This window comes from Miscanthus floridulus, chromosome 18, assembly GCF_019320115.1.
Source record: "Miscanthus floridulus cultivar M001 chromosome 18, ASM1932011v1, whole genome shotgun sequence".
Taxonomy (NCBI): Eukaryota; Viridiplantae; Streptophyta; class Magnoliopsida; order Poales; family Poaceae; genus Miscanthus; species Miscanthus floridulus.
Window position 1 is genome coordinate 46,360,775 of NC_089597.1, and position 18,585 is coordinate 46,379,359.

An 18,585-nucleotide genomic window follows, 5' to 3' on the forward strand; every position below is an offset into this window, starting at 1 on the left:
ATCTGAGCAAGTTTAAGGTACCACTACTAATCAAATACAAAATAATCCTGGATTATCAATATAGTATGTGCAACAGCCGATGGGGCAAGTTCAGAATCAAATGGTTAATTTTGGCACATTAGGCCAAATACCGTCATCGGCTCAAAAAATAGCACCATCAGTCTAAAGGATTCGTAGAGATACAGATCCTAGCATCTACAACTAGAGACTTCAAGCAGCAAACCAGCAAAGGACCCAACAGATAGAGATTCTACAAGGATACCATTATGGCACAGATTACAATACTCTTCATATGATTCCAAAACCGGGGTACCAAGGTACCCGAAATTTTAATCCGCAGATGGGTCAGCAATTGCAAAGAAATCTAGATTCAAATACTGATGAGTTGTTGCTCAGAGTGACCGAGATGATGAAGAATCAGTTCGGTTTGAAGCCAAAAGGGCAGACCTTTTCGTACAAATGTCCATATCCAGAGTGGTATGATTTGGTCACCCTTCCTATAAATTACAGGCTCCCGGAGTTTGCTAAGTTCACTGGCCAAGATAGCACAAGCACAATAGAACATGTTAGTCGGTATCTTACATAGTTGGGCGAAGCATCTATTGAAGAGGCTCATCGAGTTCGTTTCTTCTCCTTGTCCCTGTCAGGACCAGCCTTGACTTGGTTTTCATCGTTGCCAGTTAATTCCATTGCTAATTGGACGGACCTAGAGAAGAAGTTTCATACATATTTCTATACTGGGACAGGAGAAAAGAAAATCATAGATTTGACGACCATAAGGCAAAGAACTAATGAATCGGGTGCCGAGTTTCTTTAGAGGTTCTGAGAAACCAGGAATTTGTGCTTTTCATTGAACCTGACTGATGATCAGCTAGCTGCTTTGGCCATTCAAAGAATGTTGTTAACATGGAGGGAGAAGCTGCATGGGCAAGAGTTTGACAATTTAGGTCAGTTGGCTCAACGAGTGGTAGCACTCAATAGTCAATTCTAGAATATGCACAGAGATACCTGATTCTAGAAGAGCGACATAATTGCCGAAGCCTATAATCCATATTTAGTTGATGACAGCAATGAGGACGATAAAGAAGAAAAGATTGCTACAGCTAAATGGAATTGGGGTAAGAAGACAGTAATGATGCCAAATCCTTGGGGAAAAGGGGTTGAAGAGAGCTATGATTTTGAAGTCACAAAATTGGACAAGCTCTTCGATTTCTTGCTTGAGAGAGGACAGATCAAGTTGTCTGACAATCATGTTATGTTACCTCCTGATCAGTTGAAGAATAAGAAGTTCTGCAAGTTTCATAACGCCACTTCTTTTTCTACTAACGAGTGCGGGATTTTCCGGCAACATATACATAGGGCTATTCAGCAAGGGAAGCTTAAATTTGATACACCTCGGAAGATGAAAGTTGATGATAATCCTTTCCCAATAGATCAGAACATGGTTGATGCTAAATTACTCAATGGGAAGACTAGAGTCCTAACATCAACTAGGGCCAAAGAAACCGTAACAGTCGATCCAGAGATGCAAATATCGGCTGATGAATATAGAGAAATTAAGAGGCATCGCGACCAACAAAAGAGCCAATATGAGTAGGGAGAGATGTCAAGGAACGGGGAGATAAGGCCGCGTGTCACATCTTGGGTTTTGTTGAATAAATGGCAAAGGCAGAAGGAAAAAGATTATCAGCTTTGGTTAGAAGAGAAAGAATACTAGCGTCAATAGGAGAAAGAGAGGTATGAAAGAAAATAAGTTGAATCACACTGAAATTGTCCTTTCTTTAGACATTGTTGGAATTAAGGTTTGAAATTGCCTACTAGAAATACTTACCCAGAGTGCAATGAGCAATATTGGGAGTTTAGGCAATCTCAAGCCAACCGTCAGTCTATCCATGCTTGAGATGAGTATCATCATAATAATATGGATCGGCGCTTAAAAATAGAAGTGTCCATGATCGGCTCAGGAAGCGTGTTGTTGATCAAAATTGGGCTAATTATGAAGAAGAAGGTAATGGGGAAGAGTATATTTGGCAAGAAGGGCAATGGTGTCCAAGAGGTTTGACAAGAAGCCAGAAAAGAAGGGTGCAACGCCTAAGGAACAGAGAGCTGGAACAGGCTCAGGAATCTGGTAGACCTCAAGTGTGGCGTGCTAAACAAACAGCCAATAGGGGTCAACCATCGGCTAATATTCAAATGGCTTTTCTGTTGCCGTTAGAATTCAGAGCTCCAGTAGATCAAGAAGTCCATTCTGATTTTGACGAATCAGAATATGAGGAGATAGTTGCCAAGTTGACAGTTGTACATCAAGCTATATTCGATAAACCAGTCAAGTATCGGCACTTAAAAGCTTTATATGTAAAAGGTTTTGCTGAAGGGAAGCCGATGAGCAAAATATTGGTGGATGGAGGTGCTTCTGTCAATCTTATGTCTTATACTAATTTTCGTAAACTTGGCAAGGGACCAGGAGATTTGATTGAGACCGACATGATGCTTAAGGATTTTGGGGGTAATGCATCCAAGATCAGGGGGGCAATGAACATCGAATTGACAATCGGAAGTAAAACTTTGCTCACTACATTCTTCGTCATTGATGGAAAAGGATCATATAGTTTACTCCTTGGTCATGATTGGATTCATGCAAATTATTGTGTACCATCGACTATGCATCAATGCTTGATTCGGTGGCATGGAGATGATGTTGAGCTGGTTCATGCTGATGATTCTGTAAGTATCGCAATAGCTGATCTAATGTATTGGAAACGGGAAGACTTCGAGTGTTTTTTGGCAAGCTATGGGAAGGAGGCTTCATTAAGATCAATGATGAAAGCCAATAGCCGATCCAAGCAATCGGCTCTAAGAGTTTGTTTTAATGGATAATCCAATAGATGGTACAGGTGCTAAGCTAGGGCATGGCTTCACGTCGGTCGATGAATTAGAGGAGATAGACATTGGTCCTAGAGATAGGCCTAGGCCGATGTATGTGAATGCTAAGTTGGATCCTGAGTATAAGCAAGAGTTGATGGATTTATTTAAGGAATTTAAAGATTATTTTGCTTGGGAATACTATGAGATGCCTGGTCGGGATCGATCAATTGTTGAACATCGGTTGCCAATCAAACCTGGATATCGGCCATTTAAACAAGCTCCAAGGAGATTTAACCCAAATGTTCTTGATGATATCAAAAAGGAGACTGAAAGATTACTAGAAGCGAAATTTATCAGACTGTGCCGTTATGCAGAGTGGATATCGAATGTTGTTCCTGTGTATAAGAAAAATGGAAAGTTAAGAGTTGCATCGATTTCAGAGATCTAAACAAGGCTACACCTATGGAGGGTTATCCGATGCCGATAGCCGATATGTTGGTAGATGCAACAGCCGGGCACAGGGTTATTAATTTTATGGACGGCAACGCAGGATACAATCAAATTTTTATGGCTGAGGAAGACATAGCAAAAACAACTTTTAGGTGCCCTAGCGCAATTGGTTTATTTGAATGGGTTGTGATGACCTTTGGTTTGAAGAATGCCGGTGCAACTTATCAGAGGGCGATGAATTATATTTTTTATAAGTTGATCGGCAGGGTTGTTGAAATCTACATTGATGATGTGATGGTAAAATCTAAAGGGGACAAGGAACATCTAGCTGATTTGCGGGAGACTTTGGAGTGCACAAGAAAACATGGTTTAAAGATGAATCCCAATAAGTGTGCCTTTAGAGTATCAGCTGGATAATTTTTGGGTTTTATGGTCCACGAGAGAGGAATCAAAATTGGTCAAAAAAATATGAAAGCAATTGATGAGGTAGTGCCTCCGACTACTAAAATAGAATTACAATCTTTGCTTGGTAAGATTAATTTTATCAGGAGGTTTTGTCGGCACGAAATTTCATCTCGTGCCGAGGACACACGAGCAAGCCGGAAGGGTCCGCTCGATGGAGCTAGAGATCTGCCTAGCTTCAATGCAGGGATGGTCGATCCTACATACTCCTCCCGATGCGTGCCAGTCAATTTGACCCTATAATTGATAAGGAGAGAAAGCTAATCAGTAATTTAAGGCGGAACATGCTGGTGTTGCTAGACAGTCCCGAATGTGCGTCTCTGAGAGCCGATATGGAAGGAAATCGACTAAATAGTCGATTCCAGCATACTCATAAAGATAAATCGATTAAAGGTCATAGAATTATGGAAGGTAAATCGGTTATCGTTCAGGATAGATCCCATTATCTAGACAAATATTAGTCAATGGCAAGAGGATGTCAACAATTATTAATTTATGCTAAGCCGATGACTGCAAGTAACCGAATCCCTTTTGTATGAATGAAACAGCTCATCATCACTTAAACATTTAATAAAGATAAATCTAATGAACATATTAGATCTCATCTATCGCTATGACCAGTGGGGAATGAGGCAGAATCATGCAGGCCATAGAAACAACAATAGATTCGACGACCCTAACTTATTACTAATATCAGTGGGGCATGAGGCAGAATCATGCATGCCGTAATACAATAATAAGATCATGGGGCTAACACATCTTTCTATCTATCTTTACTTCAACGATCTCGTGACGTGAACTATTCATGAAAGCACTCAATATCGGCTAAAACAGCCGATTCAGGCATAGTGTACAGTTAAGATCATGCCCTATCAGGAATAAATCTACAAAGTAACGATCCCCACTCCACGGTGCTAACAGTGGGGTGTGAGGCAAAATCACACAGGCCGTGATAACAGGCCATGAAACAGTTTTCGTTAGCCAACAGATCTATTCAAGACAAAAACATGCCTTAACTGCACACTATGCATAATCAAGATTGACATAAAACGTCTGATAAAACATAACTCATCATTCAGGATGCAGATTAGATCAAATTCAGATTAACAAACGATGGGGTAAGAAAGATATAAGGCTGATCTAGATCAATCCCAATCGGGCGAAGTGATATTGTTGTAATTAAATAAATAATGGAAGCAATAAGCAATATCAGTAACTTAATGAATCTATCCAAAGGAGCGCCACCCTTAGATAGAGCTGATAACTTGACCTTAATCTAGTTCAAGCAGTGGAGGTCGACCTGATCGATGCAGCCTTACTTGAACTAGACAAGAGTCGATAACTAGCTTATACCAGAGTCACAGTGGAGGTCGACCGGATCGATGCAACCGTACTTGCTGAAGAACTCACTGAAATCTACTCTACTCCTACTCCTAAGGGGTGGCTAGAGCCAAAAAAAGTAAGTAACTTGTATTTGATTGATTGTGTGTTTTTTACAATAGCCAGGGTCTAATATTTATAACCGGAACCTACGCATGACTCTTTCTTAAGCCCTAGAGAAAACATTCCGAAATTAAGATAACTTGGACTCTAATCTTTCCCTTTTTGCAGAGTCCAACATGCCTTGTCTCGGCGCCGATCGTAGCCTTTGTCGTTATCTGCTGGCGCTATCTGAAGAAAGTCGATTCCAATGTTGCATTCGAATCAGCTGATACTGTCCTACACGCAATTGATTCCTTGATGACATGATCTTGGGAGCTTTCGAGTCCCTACAATTCTTCTTCCAAATTTTGGTGTAAATAGGTTTATTTCAAATTTGTCAGAAAAGGTTCTGTCGTTTTCTCCCTTGTTGAAGTTGAAGAATGATCAAGAGTTTAAATGGGGTGATGTGCAACAAAAGACGTTTAAGGAGATAAAAGAATATATGAAATGTCCACCCATGTTGGTCCCTCCTTAGCAAGGTAAACCTTTTAAGTTGTACTTGTCGGCCAATGACCAAACGATTGGACCAGCCTTAATGCAAGAGTTTGAAGGAAAAGAACGAGTTATTTTCTATCTAAGCAGAAGGCTTTTGGATCCAGAAACAAGATATTCTCCTATTGAAAAGTTGTGCTTGTGCTTATATTTCTCTTGCACTAAGTTGTGGCATTACTTGTTATCGGCTGACTGTACAGTTGCTTCCAAGGCCGATGTGATCAAGCACATGCTATCAATGCCGATATTAAATGGGAGAATGGGAAAGTGGATTCTCGCATTGTTGGAATTTGACTTGAGATACGAATCAGCTAAAGCAGTCAAATGGAAAGTAATAGCCGATTTTGTCACTCAGCATCATAAACCGAGCATTGGCTATGTAGAGATGATACCTTGGACGTTATTGTTTGATGGATCATCATGCAAGCAAGGTGGTAGCATTGGTATTGTTATTATTTCACCTCCTAGGGCAAGTTTTGAGTTTGCTTTTCCGACTGAACCAATGACTACCAACAATCAAGCAGAATATGAAGCTATTCTTAAGGGGCTTCAACTTCTTCATGAAGTAAAGGCTGCGGCAATTGAAGTACAGTTAATTATTAATTAGTTGATTGGTCTATATGAATGTAAAGACGATATTCTGAGGGGATACTATGATGAATGCCAGAGGTTACTCAAGGAGTTTCCTCATATTTCTCTTCAGCATATTTCAAGAGCATAGAATCAAGAGGCTAATCGTTTAGCTCAAACTGCGTCAGGTTATCGAGTGTTTCAAGAGATCTTAAGTAGTAAAACCTTGACTAATGATTCAAGAGTTGAAATATCTGATTACCTTAAGAATCCATCATAGAAGGTTACCAGAAAGCTAAGGTATAAATCGATTAAGTATGTTTTGCTAGATGATCAGCTATATTACAAGACAGTCGATGGGGTGTTGTTTAAATGCTTAAATCAAGAAGAAGCTAAGGTGTTGATGGGTAAAGTACATGAAGGGATATGTGGAGCTCATCAATTGGCTTATAAGATGAAATGGATTATTCGCAGGACAAGATATTTCTTGCCAACAATACTAGAATATTGTTTTGAATATTATAAGGGGTGTCAGGATTGTCAACATTTTGGTAATGTTCAGAAATCGCCCGTATCGGCTATGAATCCAAAAATCAAACCATGGTCGTTTTGAGGTTAGGGAATTGATTTAATTGGCTAGATTTTTCCACCTTCAAGTAAAGGACATAAGTTTATATTGGTACCAACAGATTACTTCACTAAGTGGGTTGAGACAATTCCTTTGAAGATGGTAACCTCAAAGAACATGATTGATTTTGTCAAGGAGCATATTGTGTATTATTTTGGGATTCCTCAAACTATCACTACTGATCAGGGGACAATGTTCACATCAGAAGAGTTCAGGGATTTTGTTGCCAGTATAAGAATTAAGTTATTAAATTCTTCTCCTTACTATGCTAAGCCAATGGCCAGGCAGAGGCGTCTAATCAAATTATGATTAAGCTGATCAAGAAAAAGATCGAAGAGCAGCCAAGGAAGTGGTATTCAACGCTTAATGAGGCATTATGGGCATATAGGATGGCCTATCATGGATCGATTAAAGCGTCACCTTATGAACTTGTGTATGGTCATAATGCAGTCCTTCCTTGGGAGATTCAAACTAGATCGAGGCATGTCACGTTGCAAAATGATTTGTCAGTCGAAGTTTACAAGAATCTTATGATAGATGACTTAGAAGACTTAAGTTGCCATCAGCTATGTGCTCTTGAGAATATCAAAGCCAATAAGCTAAGGATTGCGAAGTATTAATATAAGAAGGTCAAGAGCAAACAATTTTATGAAGGAGACCTGATCTGGAAGGTAAAATTACCGATCGGGTCAAGAGATGGCAAGTTCGGCAAATGGTCACCTAATTGGGAAGGACCTTATCGGATTAAACATTGTGCGCTTGGCAATGCTTATATTTTGGAAACGCTAGAAGGATAAGAAGAATTTGACAGAGCGATCAATGGAAAGTATCTAAAGAAATATTATCCTAGCGTTTGGACTAATACTTGACAGCCGGTTTGTTCAGTCATCGGCTCTAATAGCCGATATCGGAAGGGTATCGCCTCTAGTTCAAAAAATAGACCTAAAGGGGTAAAAGCCGATACGATGTGTATCGCCTATAGAGCAAAAACAAACATGGAGACAATCATGATGTACACAAAAATATTGCAGGAAGTTCATTGAGGCGTGATTTCATTCATTGATCAGTTTGTACTGGGTACAAGCTAATCGAACACCCGGTTTACAATGTCCTAAGCTGAAGCAATATCCACGATGGCCGCTGTGGCATCTTCGAAGTCCTCGATTAGGTCCTCATACGTGCTGGGGTCATCGGCCACCAGAAAACCTGGCTCCATGGTGAGGAAATCATGCCCGGTCTAGACCTATGCCGCTGCCAGAGCCATCACCGCGCCGCGGTGAACGCCGTGTAGGGCAGTCTCCTGAATGCGCACCAGGACATCCTACAGGCGGTTGCTGAGGAGAGGGCCCTAGGCAATGACGACCACCGTGGTCGCGTTTACCGCTAGTTGGAGGTTCTCCAACTGCACCATCAAGGCTGGAAATCATGGAAACAAAGGAGCTATCAAGACAAAGACAATGGAAGTTGAAATGAAGGTTTTCTTGGAGTTCCTCTTACCCGCCACCATGGCGTCCGACTCAGCCAACCGCACCCAACCAGCATTGGCTTCTTCCTCGGTGGCGAGAAGTGTGGCTTGAGAAGCCTTGAGACAACTCTCAAACTGACTGTTCTCCCAAGTTACCTCAGAGTAACGGTCCTTGGCTGCCCTCCACTCCTGAAGGAAACACCAGGTGTCATCGCTGTTGTAGGAGCCGAAGGAGTCCGATGACGAGTCCAGCGTGGCAGCAGCAGATGCGGCGGTAGAAGACACACCGGTCCTAAGAGGCAGCGGCCAGAGGATGTCATTGAGGACGAGCCTACAAATGCACTAGTAGATGATTCTCGCTATGGACAGGAGCGTTCAGTCTTACCTCAGGTGGCGAAGCCACTAGCTGACCAGGGCCTCCTCCACCGGGAGATCTTCCGCTGTGCGCTTGCTACAGTGGTCTTCTCCTGCCATGGATGCTAGCCTAGATCGTAGAAGAAAAAAGGAAATTGCTATGGGGTTTGTGAAGGCGAAGAAGTATAGAGAGCAAAGGCAATTGTAGGTGTAGATGTGCTAGAAGCCAAAGCCCTTAGCCGGTGTTTATAGCCATGGAGACGGGATGGTTGATATCTCGGAACATACAAAGGCAAGCCCAATTAATGGAAGAGGGAGCATCGTTCTACCAGTACCGAGGAAAAATGCGGCGGTTAATGACCAGGGAGGAATTTGAAGAGTTTTACCATGAGAGCCATTTCAGATTTAATCGAGTCAGATCAAATCACAAGTCAAAATCAGCTAATCTGAAACGGCTATTCTACTGAGCCTCAAGGAGACACGCAATAGGCCAGATAACTGCTTACAAATTGGTACATGGGACATGAGCACAGGGTAAAAGAGGAGTCACTTAAAATGAAGAAATTGTTTGCTAACTTATCATATTACAAACTAAGGGTCGAAGAACACTTTGTTCACTATGTCTTCGGCCTAGGAAGCAAGGGCTACGGAGTTGGCGATGTTGAAGAAGTCCCTGACTAGACGCTCGTGGTCCTCAGGGTGTTCGGTGGCTGGGAAACCATGGGGAAGAAGTCAAAGCTCATGGCCAGAGCGAGCTTGCGCAACAGCCAATGCCATGGTAGCACCATGACAAACACCGTGAAGGGCAACCTCTCTGACGCGGTTTGGGATGTCATACAGGCGAACCACCAGCACGACGCCCCTGGCATTGACGAATCCTATCGCATACTCTACAGCTGATCGAAGGCTTTCCAACTGGGCTGACAAGTCTAAAAAGATTCAAGGAAGGGATAGTCAAGATCTTGAAGACAAAACTAAGAAAACAGAAAATTATGGTGGATATCTCACCTATGATCCTGGCCTTGGCCTCGGCCAGTCTCGCTTGAGTGGAGTCGGTCCTATGTTCCGAGATGGTGAGAGCATCCTACAGCACATTCAGATGAAGGTCTGTCCGCCCAAGATCACGGGTTGCATCCTCCTGATGATGAAGACACTGGTGCGGTGGCACAGGCTCATCAAGGGCCTCTTCAGTAGACCTCTTGTCGTTTTCCATGTCTTTGAACCTATTGAAAAGCGAAATCGCACCAAATACACAGAAGGTTTGGGACAAAGCAGGTTGTTTTTCCAATCCACAGCCATGGCCCGTATATATAGCCTGGGAGGTGAGAAGATAGGCTTCATCGGGGTTATGGAATTGAAGTTAGTCATGGAAACGGATCAACACTCCAAAAATTCAAGGAACGGATCATGAAAAGACAACAGATTTGGACTTATTGCTTCCCATAATTACAAGATATCGTGGTATTAATACAAAAGGTTTACATTAACCGATGATCAACCCACTAAGACTTCTTTGGATTGAAGGGAGTCTGGATCCCCACAAGGCCAAAGGTCATCATGGACCAAGTCATATCGGCCTGCTGATAGGAGTGGCATCAGGGGAGAGAAAAGGCCGCCTGCTAAAAAGATGCCCATATATCCAACCGATTTCTCAGTGGCTGGGAAACCATGGGAAAGAAGTCTATGGTTTCCCTCGATGAGCATTTGATAGAGTAACAAGGGAAAGATGTCTACATATTTTAACCCTTGCAAACACTAGAACAGCTCTGTGATCATGGTGAGAAACTCAGGTGATGTCACAAGAATTCTTCTAACCGCAGTAGCTGATCCTCTTGCTCGACAAGGCACTGAAATAGTGGTAGGAGGAGGAGGAGGAGTGGTAGGAGCAGGAGGAGTACTAGTAGGAGTAGTGGTAGGAGGAGGAGTAGTAGTAGTAGCAATAGCCACTACACACCAGCAATATATAAGCAAAAAAACAGAGAAGGAGTGGTAGTAGTAGAGTAAGAGCAGCAGCCACTTAGGAGTAGCAAGTAGTAGTAGTAAGTAGAAAGTAGTAGAGTAGAGTAAGTGTAGCAGTAGAGTGGTAGTAGTAGAGTAAGAGCAGCAGCCACTTAGGAGTAGTAGTAGGAGCATCACTAAAAGAAGAGCAGCAGTAGGAGTAGCAAGTATAGGGAGGCGGAGTAATAGGAGTAGTAAGAGGAGTAGTAGGAGTAGTAAGAGGAGGAGTAGGAGTAGGAGGAGTAGTAAGAGGAGGAGGAGGAGGAGGAGGAGTAGTAGTAGGAGTAGTGGTAGGAGTAGTGGTAGGAGTAGTAGAAGTAGTAGTAGTAGCAGCAGCAGCAGCAGCCACTACACACCAGCAGTATATAAGCAAAAAAAATAGAGAAGGAGTAGTACTAGGAGCAAGAGGAGTACTAGTAGGAGTAGTGGTAGGAGTAGTAGTAGTAGCAACAGCCACTACACACCAGCAGTATATAAGCAAAAAACAGAGAAGGAGTGGTAGTAGTAGAGTAAGAGCAGCAACCACTTAGGAGTAGCAAGTAGTAGTAGTAAGTAGAAAGTAGTAGAGTAGAGTAAGAGCAGCAGCCACTTAGGAGTAGTAGTAGGAGCATCACTGAAAGAAGAGCAGCAGTATGAGTAGCAAGTATAGGGAGGAGGAGTAATAGGAGTAGTAAGAGGAGTAGTAGGAGTAGTAAGAGGAGGAGGAGGAGGAGTAGTAGGAGTAGTGGTAGGAGGAGGAGTAGTAGTAGTAGTAGTAGTAGCAGCAACCACTACACACCAGCAGTATATAAGCAAAAAAAACAGAGAAGGAGTAGTAGTAGGAGCAGGAGGAGTACTAGTAGGAGTAGTAGTAGTAGTTAAGTAGTAGTAGTAGCAACAACCACTACACACTAGCAGTATATAAGCAAAAAACAGAGGAGTGGTCGTAGTAGAGTAAGAGCAGCAGCCACTTAGGAGTAGCAAGTAGTAGTAGTAAGTAGAAAGTAGTAGAGTAGAGTAAGTGTAGCAGTAGAGTGGTAGTAGTAGAGTAAGAGCAGCAGCCACTTAGGAGTAGTAGTAGGAGCATCACTAAAAGAAGAGCAGCAGTAGGAGTAGCAAGTACAGGGAGGAGGAGTAATAGGAGTAGTAAGAGGAGTAGTAGGAGTAGTAAGAGGAGGAGGAGGAGTAGTAGGAGTAGTAAGAGGAGGAGGAGGAGGAGGAGTAGTAGTAGTAGTAGCAGCCACTACACACCAGTAGTATATAAGCAAAAAAATAGAGGAGTAGTAGTAGGAGCAGGAGGAGTACTAGTAGGAGTAGGGGTAGGAGTAGGAGTAGTAGTAGTAGTAGTTAAGTAGTAGTAGTAGTAGTAGCAACAGCCACTACACACCAGCAGTATATAAGCAAAAAACAGAGAAGGAGTGGTAGTAGTAGAGTAAGAGCAGCAGCCACTTAGGAGTAGCAAATAGTAGTAGTAAGTAGAAAGTAGTAGAGTAGAGTAAGTGTAGCAGTAGAGTGGTAGTAGTAGAGTAAGAGCAGCAGCCACTTAGGAGTAGTAGTAGGAGCATCACTGAAAGAAGAGCAGCAGTAGGAGTAGCAAGTACAGGGAGGAGGAGTAATAGGAGTAGTAAGAGGAGGAGGAGTAGGAGTAGTAGGAGGAGGAGGAGTAGTAGGAGTAGTGGTAGGAGGAGGAGTAGTAGTAGTAGTAGTAGCAGCAGTAGCAGCCACTACACACTAGCAGTATATAAGCAAAAAATAGAGAAGGAGTAGTAGTAGGAGCACTGGTGCCCTTCCCAGCCAGCCTACCCTTGTGACGAGAATCGGGTTTACGAATTCCTTTCTGTACTTTTAGGTACTCTTGACAGCACTCGGCGACTTCTTTAGTACTGTAACCCTCTATCATGGAGCCCTCTGGGTATGCTTGATTATGCACATATCGACTTAGAACCAACATGAACCGCTCGTAGGACCACATTTCATGCAAGTAGCAAGGGCCTAGCGCCTGTATTTGATGAACCATGTGAATCATGAGATGTGGCATTATATCAAAAAAAGCAGGAGGTAAACACATCTCCAGTTGGTTTTGTGTCTCCACCACAAATTCATGTAGGTCACTCAGCTCTTGCTTGCCAATCGTCTTCTGTGAGATCTTCGAAAAGAAGTAGCACATGCGGGTGATGGCCATTTTCAAGAACTTTGGCTTTATAGCCTTGATTGCAATAGGTAGAAACACTGTCAGCATCACATGGCAATCGTGAGCCTTGTAGTGTGTTATTGATAAGTCCTTCATCGACACTAGCTTCTTCACATTTGCTGAAAACCCAGTCGGGACTTTGACCCCCCTCAGGAAAGTGCATATAGCTCTCTTCTCATCTGGTGTTAGGTTGAAGCACACTGTGGGCAGAGTGTATTTTCCATTAGCCTTAGGTACCGAGTGTATTTTCCTTCATCGACACTGTGGCATCACGTTTAGCTGCACCATGTATTTCCGTGCTTTTAGACCATCCTTTGACTTGCCTGTGTCCATCAAGGTAGCAATGAGACTCTCAAAGACATTCTTCTGCACGTGCATAGCATCAATGGCATGGGGGACCTCCAAGTCTGGCCAATAAGGCAGATACTGAAAGAAGATCAATTGTTTCTTGAAAGGCACGCCTTCGACAGGAGGTGTGCTTCTATCTTTGTTTGTCCCATCCGGATTCTTCTTTCCATAGATGACGTGTATGTTTTTCACCATTCTGTACATGTGTTCTCCGTTATGACGTCTTTCCGGAGGGGGTTCAATCTCTGGGGCGTTGTCATAAAATCTAAAGAACAATTTGCTGTGGTACTTGTGACTTGTCTTTAAGAAGCGTTGGTTCCTTAGGTAAACTATCTTCTTGGATGCATCCAGGTACACCCATGTAGTATCATCCAAGCAAACCAAGCATCATGTCTTCCCTTTGATCTGTCCAGACAAAGCAAACAGCGCAGGGTAATCATTGGTAGTAACAAATATTATTGCTCTACATATGAAGTCCTCCTTTCGGAACGCATCATACATCTGCTCCCCATGCCTCCATAGCCTCTCCATTTATTGCATCAAAGGCTTGAGGAACACGTCTATATCAATGCCTAGTTGTTTAGGGCCAGAAATAAGAATAGTGAGGAGAAGGTACTTTCTCTTCTGACACAACCATGTTGGGATGTTGTACATAGTCAAGATCACTGGCCATGTGATGTGGTCGCTCATCCCCTCATTGAAGGGATTCATTCCATCGGTGCTCAAGCCAAACTGTACATTTCTTGGGTAATCGCTGAATTATTTGTGCTTCTCATCAAACCTTTGCCACAGACTACAATCAGCCGGGTGTGCAATCTTATCATCATCCACCTTGCGCTCATCATCCCACCATGTCATGAGTGCGGCTTCTTTAGGGTTTAGGAAGATACGTCTCAAGCGGTCGATCACTGGCAGGTACCACATTATCAAGGCAGGAATTCTTCTCTGCTTTGCATCGTTGCCTAATGGAGTGTCCTCTGGGGGCTGAGATTCTTGTACCACCTTTTTTGTACCCTTCTTATTCCTCTTTTCCCCCGTGGAGGGTTCGTCCCCACCATAAAGGTCATTGTTCTTGTACCGGCTGGCCCCACACCGGAGACATTTATCCAGTGACTTGAACGTTTCGCCACGAAAAAGTATACAGTAGTTGGGGCATGCATGGATTTTTTCAACCCCCATTGTCAATGGACTTATGACCTTCTTCGCTTGGTATGTGTTGGCGGGAACTGAGTTTGGTTGTGGCAGCACCCATGACAGGAGATGCAATAGATCATTGAAACTACAGTCTGACCAGCCGTACTTAGCCTTCAGGATGAGCAGCTCAAGCACAAAACGTAGCAATGTCCAATGTGTTGGACAACCCTTTTCAACACCATACACAGTCTCCTTCGATGCTTTTATCACCCTTTCCAAATTTTCTAAACCTTTCGGGCTATTTAGTAAAATCTCTGGTCCAAGGGCTCGAATCATGTCCTCCAAATCATCTTCATCCCCGACACGTGCTCCACCATCATTATTGGCACCACCTTCGTCGTTACCATCCCAACCACCAGCATCACCACCTTGTTCATTGCCAAACTCAAAATCCATTCGTGCATCAAGCTCTGCTGAATATTGGGACAGGGATTCTATGGTTTTGTCGTCGTATTCCTCCTCATCCTCGTCGTTAACAATAACCGTTTCACCATGATGAATCCACACTATGCAGTCCTCAACAAATCCTCGCATAATCAAATGTGATCTGATGATAGTCACATCTGTCCATGCCATACGATTCTTGCAATCTTTACAGGGGCAAATAATTGTATCCTTATTCTCTTTCAATGTCGTTGCATGCTTCTTTGCGGCTTCAATAAATTTATCCACCTCTTCACGGAAACCTGCCTTGAACCTTAACGAACCATACATCCCAGAGTTCCTGTACTCCATCTTTTACAACAACAACAAAACAAACATTAAAGGACTACTTATTCAGATATATATAAAAATGAATCAAATTAATAATTACTTGAGAATAATTGTATATACTTCAGATATATATGAATATAAATCTAATATAATTACATGAAGCATACAAACACACCATGATAGAGGAAAATTAATTAATGGCCTATTTATCCATAAATAATTAAAATATATATTTATTAATTACAATAAACAATTTCAAAGACAACAATTAGCAACAATTATACTTTATCCAATATCTTTCATACAAACCCTAGTCCAATTTCATCAAACATAAATTTATAAAAACGAAATTAATAAAAAAACCAAACCCTAGATCTAGATCCACATGCACATGAAACATCCATAAAACTAACTAATTATTCACTAAAATCAAGAAACATGGGTACGATCTTGTTCCCATCCTAATTTACCCTAGTATATTTAAAACTTGGGTCTAATTTGCTTCATAAGTAGCTCAAGCACCATAGAAGAGAGAGAAAAACAAAACTCTAATTACTCACTAACCAACCATTAAAACTACAAAAAAGTGTGGAATAGTATTTTCTTACCTTCTACAACCTCTCCACCAAAAGATTTGAGACCAAAACCTTCCCCCCTTAGTAGAGCAATTTTTGGGAGGTGCCCAAGGCCTCCCCACCTTTGTTTCACGGGTTGAAGTGAGTGACCCGAGGAGGAAGAAGGTGTTGCAGCTGTTTTATATGTAGGTCATTTGTAGGGACGGCTGGTGATTGAGCCGCCCCAACAAATCGGAGCTATGTATACGGGAGTCATTTGTAGGGGCGGCTGGTGATTGAGCCGCGCCCCCTACAAATAGCAACGCCAGAGGCGACTGGTGATTGAGTCGCCTCTACAAATCAGACCCCATTTGTAGGGGCGGCTCGTATCACCAGCCGCTCCTGCTGTTCCATTTGTAGGGGTGGCTGGTGTTTGGGCACCCAAGCACGTCACTATAGAAGCGGCTCCATCACCAGCCGTCCCTATAAATAAACGAACCGTTGCTAAAAATCGTTTTTTACGTAGTGTATCTTGCAGGTCCTTTTCATAGAGAAAACAAACAAGGGACATCGGAACCGGTCTGCAATACTCCGATGCTATAGTGGACAAAAGCATGTTTTTGTATTGACATAACCAATCAAACAACAAATCCTGCCTACTATGTCAACGGGCGCAGTATATAGTTTTCTCCGAGGGATACCGTGTCTTAGTTACGAGGAAATTCGTTGAGAAAGCGATTTACTTAACGACCATAGACTTGCACACTGCTTGATGTTGCGTGTACTGCAAGTCTGTAACATCACCTTGTTTCATCATATCTAAGCAAATGCTTAGTATGGAAGCTGCAGTATCTTTCAACAAGCGGTTGTACTTAAACCAATCTTTCTATATCTTGGATATATATGTAATCGTCACGGATGATCTTCCCTGCTGACGGATCTGGCCATCACGGAAAAACTTGCCTGGGGTGGTGAGGGGCACAATTGCAAAGTATGCATGTGTTCCCTTCTTTAAACCTCCATTAGGTTGTCTTGTCCCTTCATTCTCCATCGTCCACTAGCACTCACTACTACTATTGCTGTCTGCTTGGAAATCAGAAGGCGACCGTACTTCTCTGCTCAGGTGTTTGCGCCAAACCAAGATAGCTGCTTGCTCAGGCCGTGATGGAGGTGAGGAAACTTCAGTTGTCTTTGTGTTTTTCTCCTTCTCTACCGATCTATTTTGACTATCTTATTTTCATGCTTTTACTTTGTTGATTAGTAGTTATTTTCATGCTTGTTACTTTGTTGGTTAGTAGTTTATTAATTACTAAGTTGTTATTGTTCTAGGAGTATTATTTTTATAGATTTCTTCATCAATAAAAATCACCTTGTCCACCTGATCCGATCCATTTCATCCCAGGAAGAGGAAGGGATCCAGAGCAAGACAAGAACAATGGTTAAGCACAGGGGTTGCTGCATCGAGCAGACCGTGATGAAAACACTGTCACCATCAGGTTCTAAATAGTCATTTTGTTTCTCTTACCTAATGTACGACCGATTGTTTGATTTGATTAATGAGGTATTACATGTATGTCCTGCCATGTTCATGCGGCTAATAACATTTTTTTCTTTTCGAAAAGCCACAGACGAGAAAATCTCTGAGCATGTATTAATAGAGAAGACATGTGTGGCTAACGCTAATATGGAGTACATGTTTACTTTTCTCGATAACTATCTATGTAGATGTAGCTCTGGACGACGACCCTTCCATGCATCTGCGCCGGAGGTCGAAGACGGTGCGGGTGACCCCGATCTACTACGAGGTGGTGCCGGGTGGGATTCAGCCTGCTGAGACGCCTTCTGCTACTGCTGGTCGCCATGATCAGATCATCCAGATGTATCCCGAGGATACTCAGGTAGGTGATCCGTGATCATGCATGCCCCTTCCATTTTGACCTAGGTAGTTATCTAAACAGTTCGTCCTGGTCCTGGCATCGTGAAAATTAAATTAGGTTTCCTCTCTCGCAGGCTATTGGATAATAATAGCCTGGTCGTCTTCCATGCATATATAATAACAACCGAAGAAGATTCAAAACTAACCTATTACTATTAACTATTGTATTGATGCGCACACGCAGAAGATGCCATTGACGGCAGCGTCATGGGATGGAGGAGGAGCCAACAGGGGTGGCTACGACTACTGCTGGGTCATGGAGCAGGTCAGGACAATCGAGGCGGCCATGAGCCGGGACAAGAAGCTGCTCAGGAAGCTGAAGAAGGAGGTGGCGGAGCTGAAGCTCGAGGTCCAGCGCTACAAGGAGCAGCTCGACGCCATGCAGCAGATGAACAAGGGAAGGATGATACTGGCCATGGTGGCCGAGCTGCTCCCGGTCCCGGACAGCATCAGGACCACGCTCACCCGCCTTATCGACCTAATATAACCTAGCTTGCATTGCATGATCAAGATCAGGGCATGCATGGCCTCGATATTGCGATACAAACAAATTTAAAGGTTGCTACTAGCTGTTCCCTTCCCAGCAAAATTTTGCTCAGTTTTGTATGCGAGACGTAGATGCATGTATCTTTCTGGACATGTGTGTGTGTCCGATGGCCGTCGGTTTAATTTGTATTGCGCGCGTGTGTAAATGCTACTTGAGTCTTGAGTATGTTTTTTTTTGGACATTTTGTTGTGCTTGATGGAGGATACATACGCGACTTCATTACCCAAACATTTCGTGACAGGGAAAACTGGAACACCAGCAGGAGCGTTAAAACACTTATTCGCTTTACTCTACTTTTATTTTGCCTTGCTTGCACATTCTGAGTGCAAACAAACATGTGTAATTGTAACGGCATA

The 18,585-nt window shown here is 42.8% G+C and overlaps 1 protein-coding gene across 1 annotated transcript; it reads left to right on the forward strand.

Annotated features, from left to right (window-relative positions):
* Positions 1 to 16,804: 16,804 nt before the first annotated feature.
* LOC136520110 (uncharacterized) lies at positions 16,805 to 18,169 on the forward strand. Its single transcript, XM_066513511.1, has 4 exons — positions 16,805 to 16,916; positions 17,149 to 17,242; positions 17,472 to 17,644; positions 17,867 to 18,169. Exons 1-4 carry the CDS (start codon positions 16,911 to 16,913, stop codon positions 18,167 to 18,169), a joined length of 576 nt encoding a protein of 191 aa, XP_066369608.1. The 5' UTR covers positions 16,805 to 16,910.
* The last annotated feature ends 416 nt before the right edge of the window (positions 18,170 to 18,585 follow it).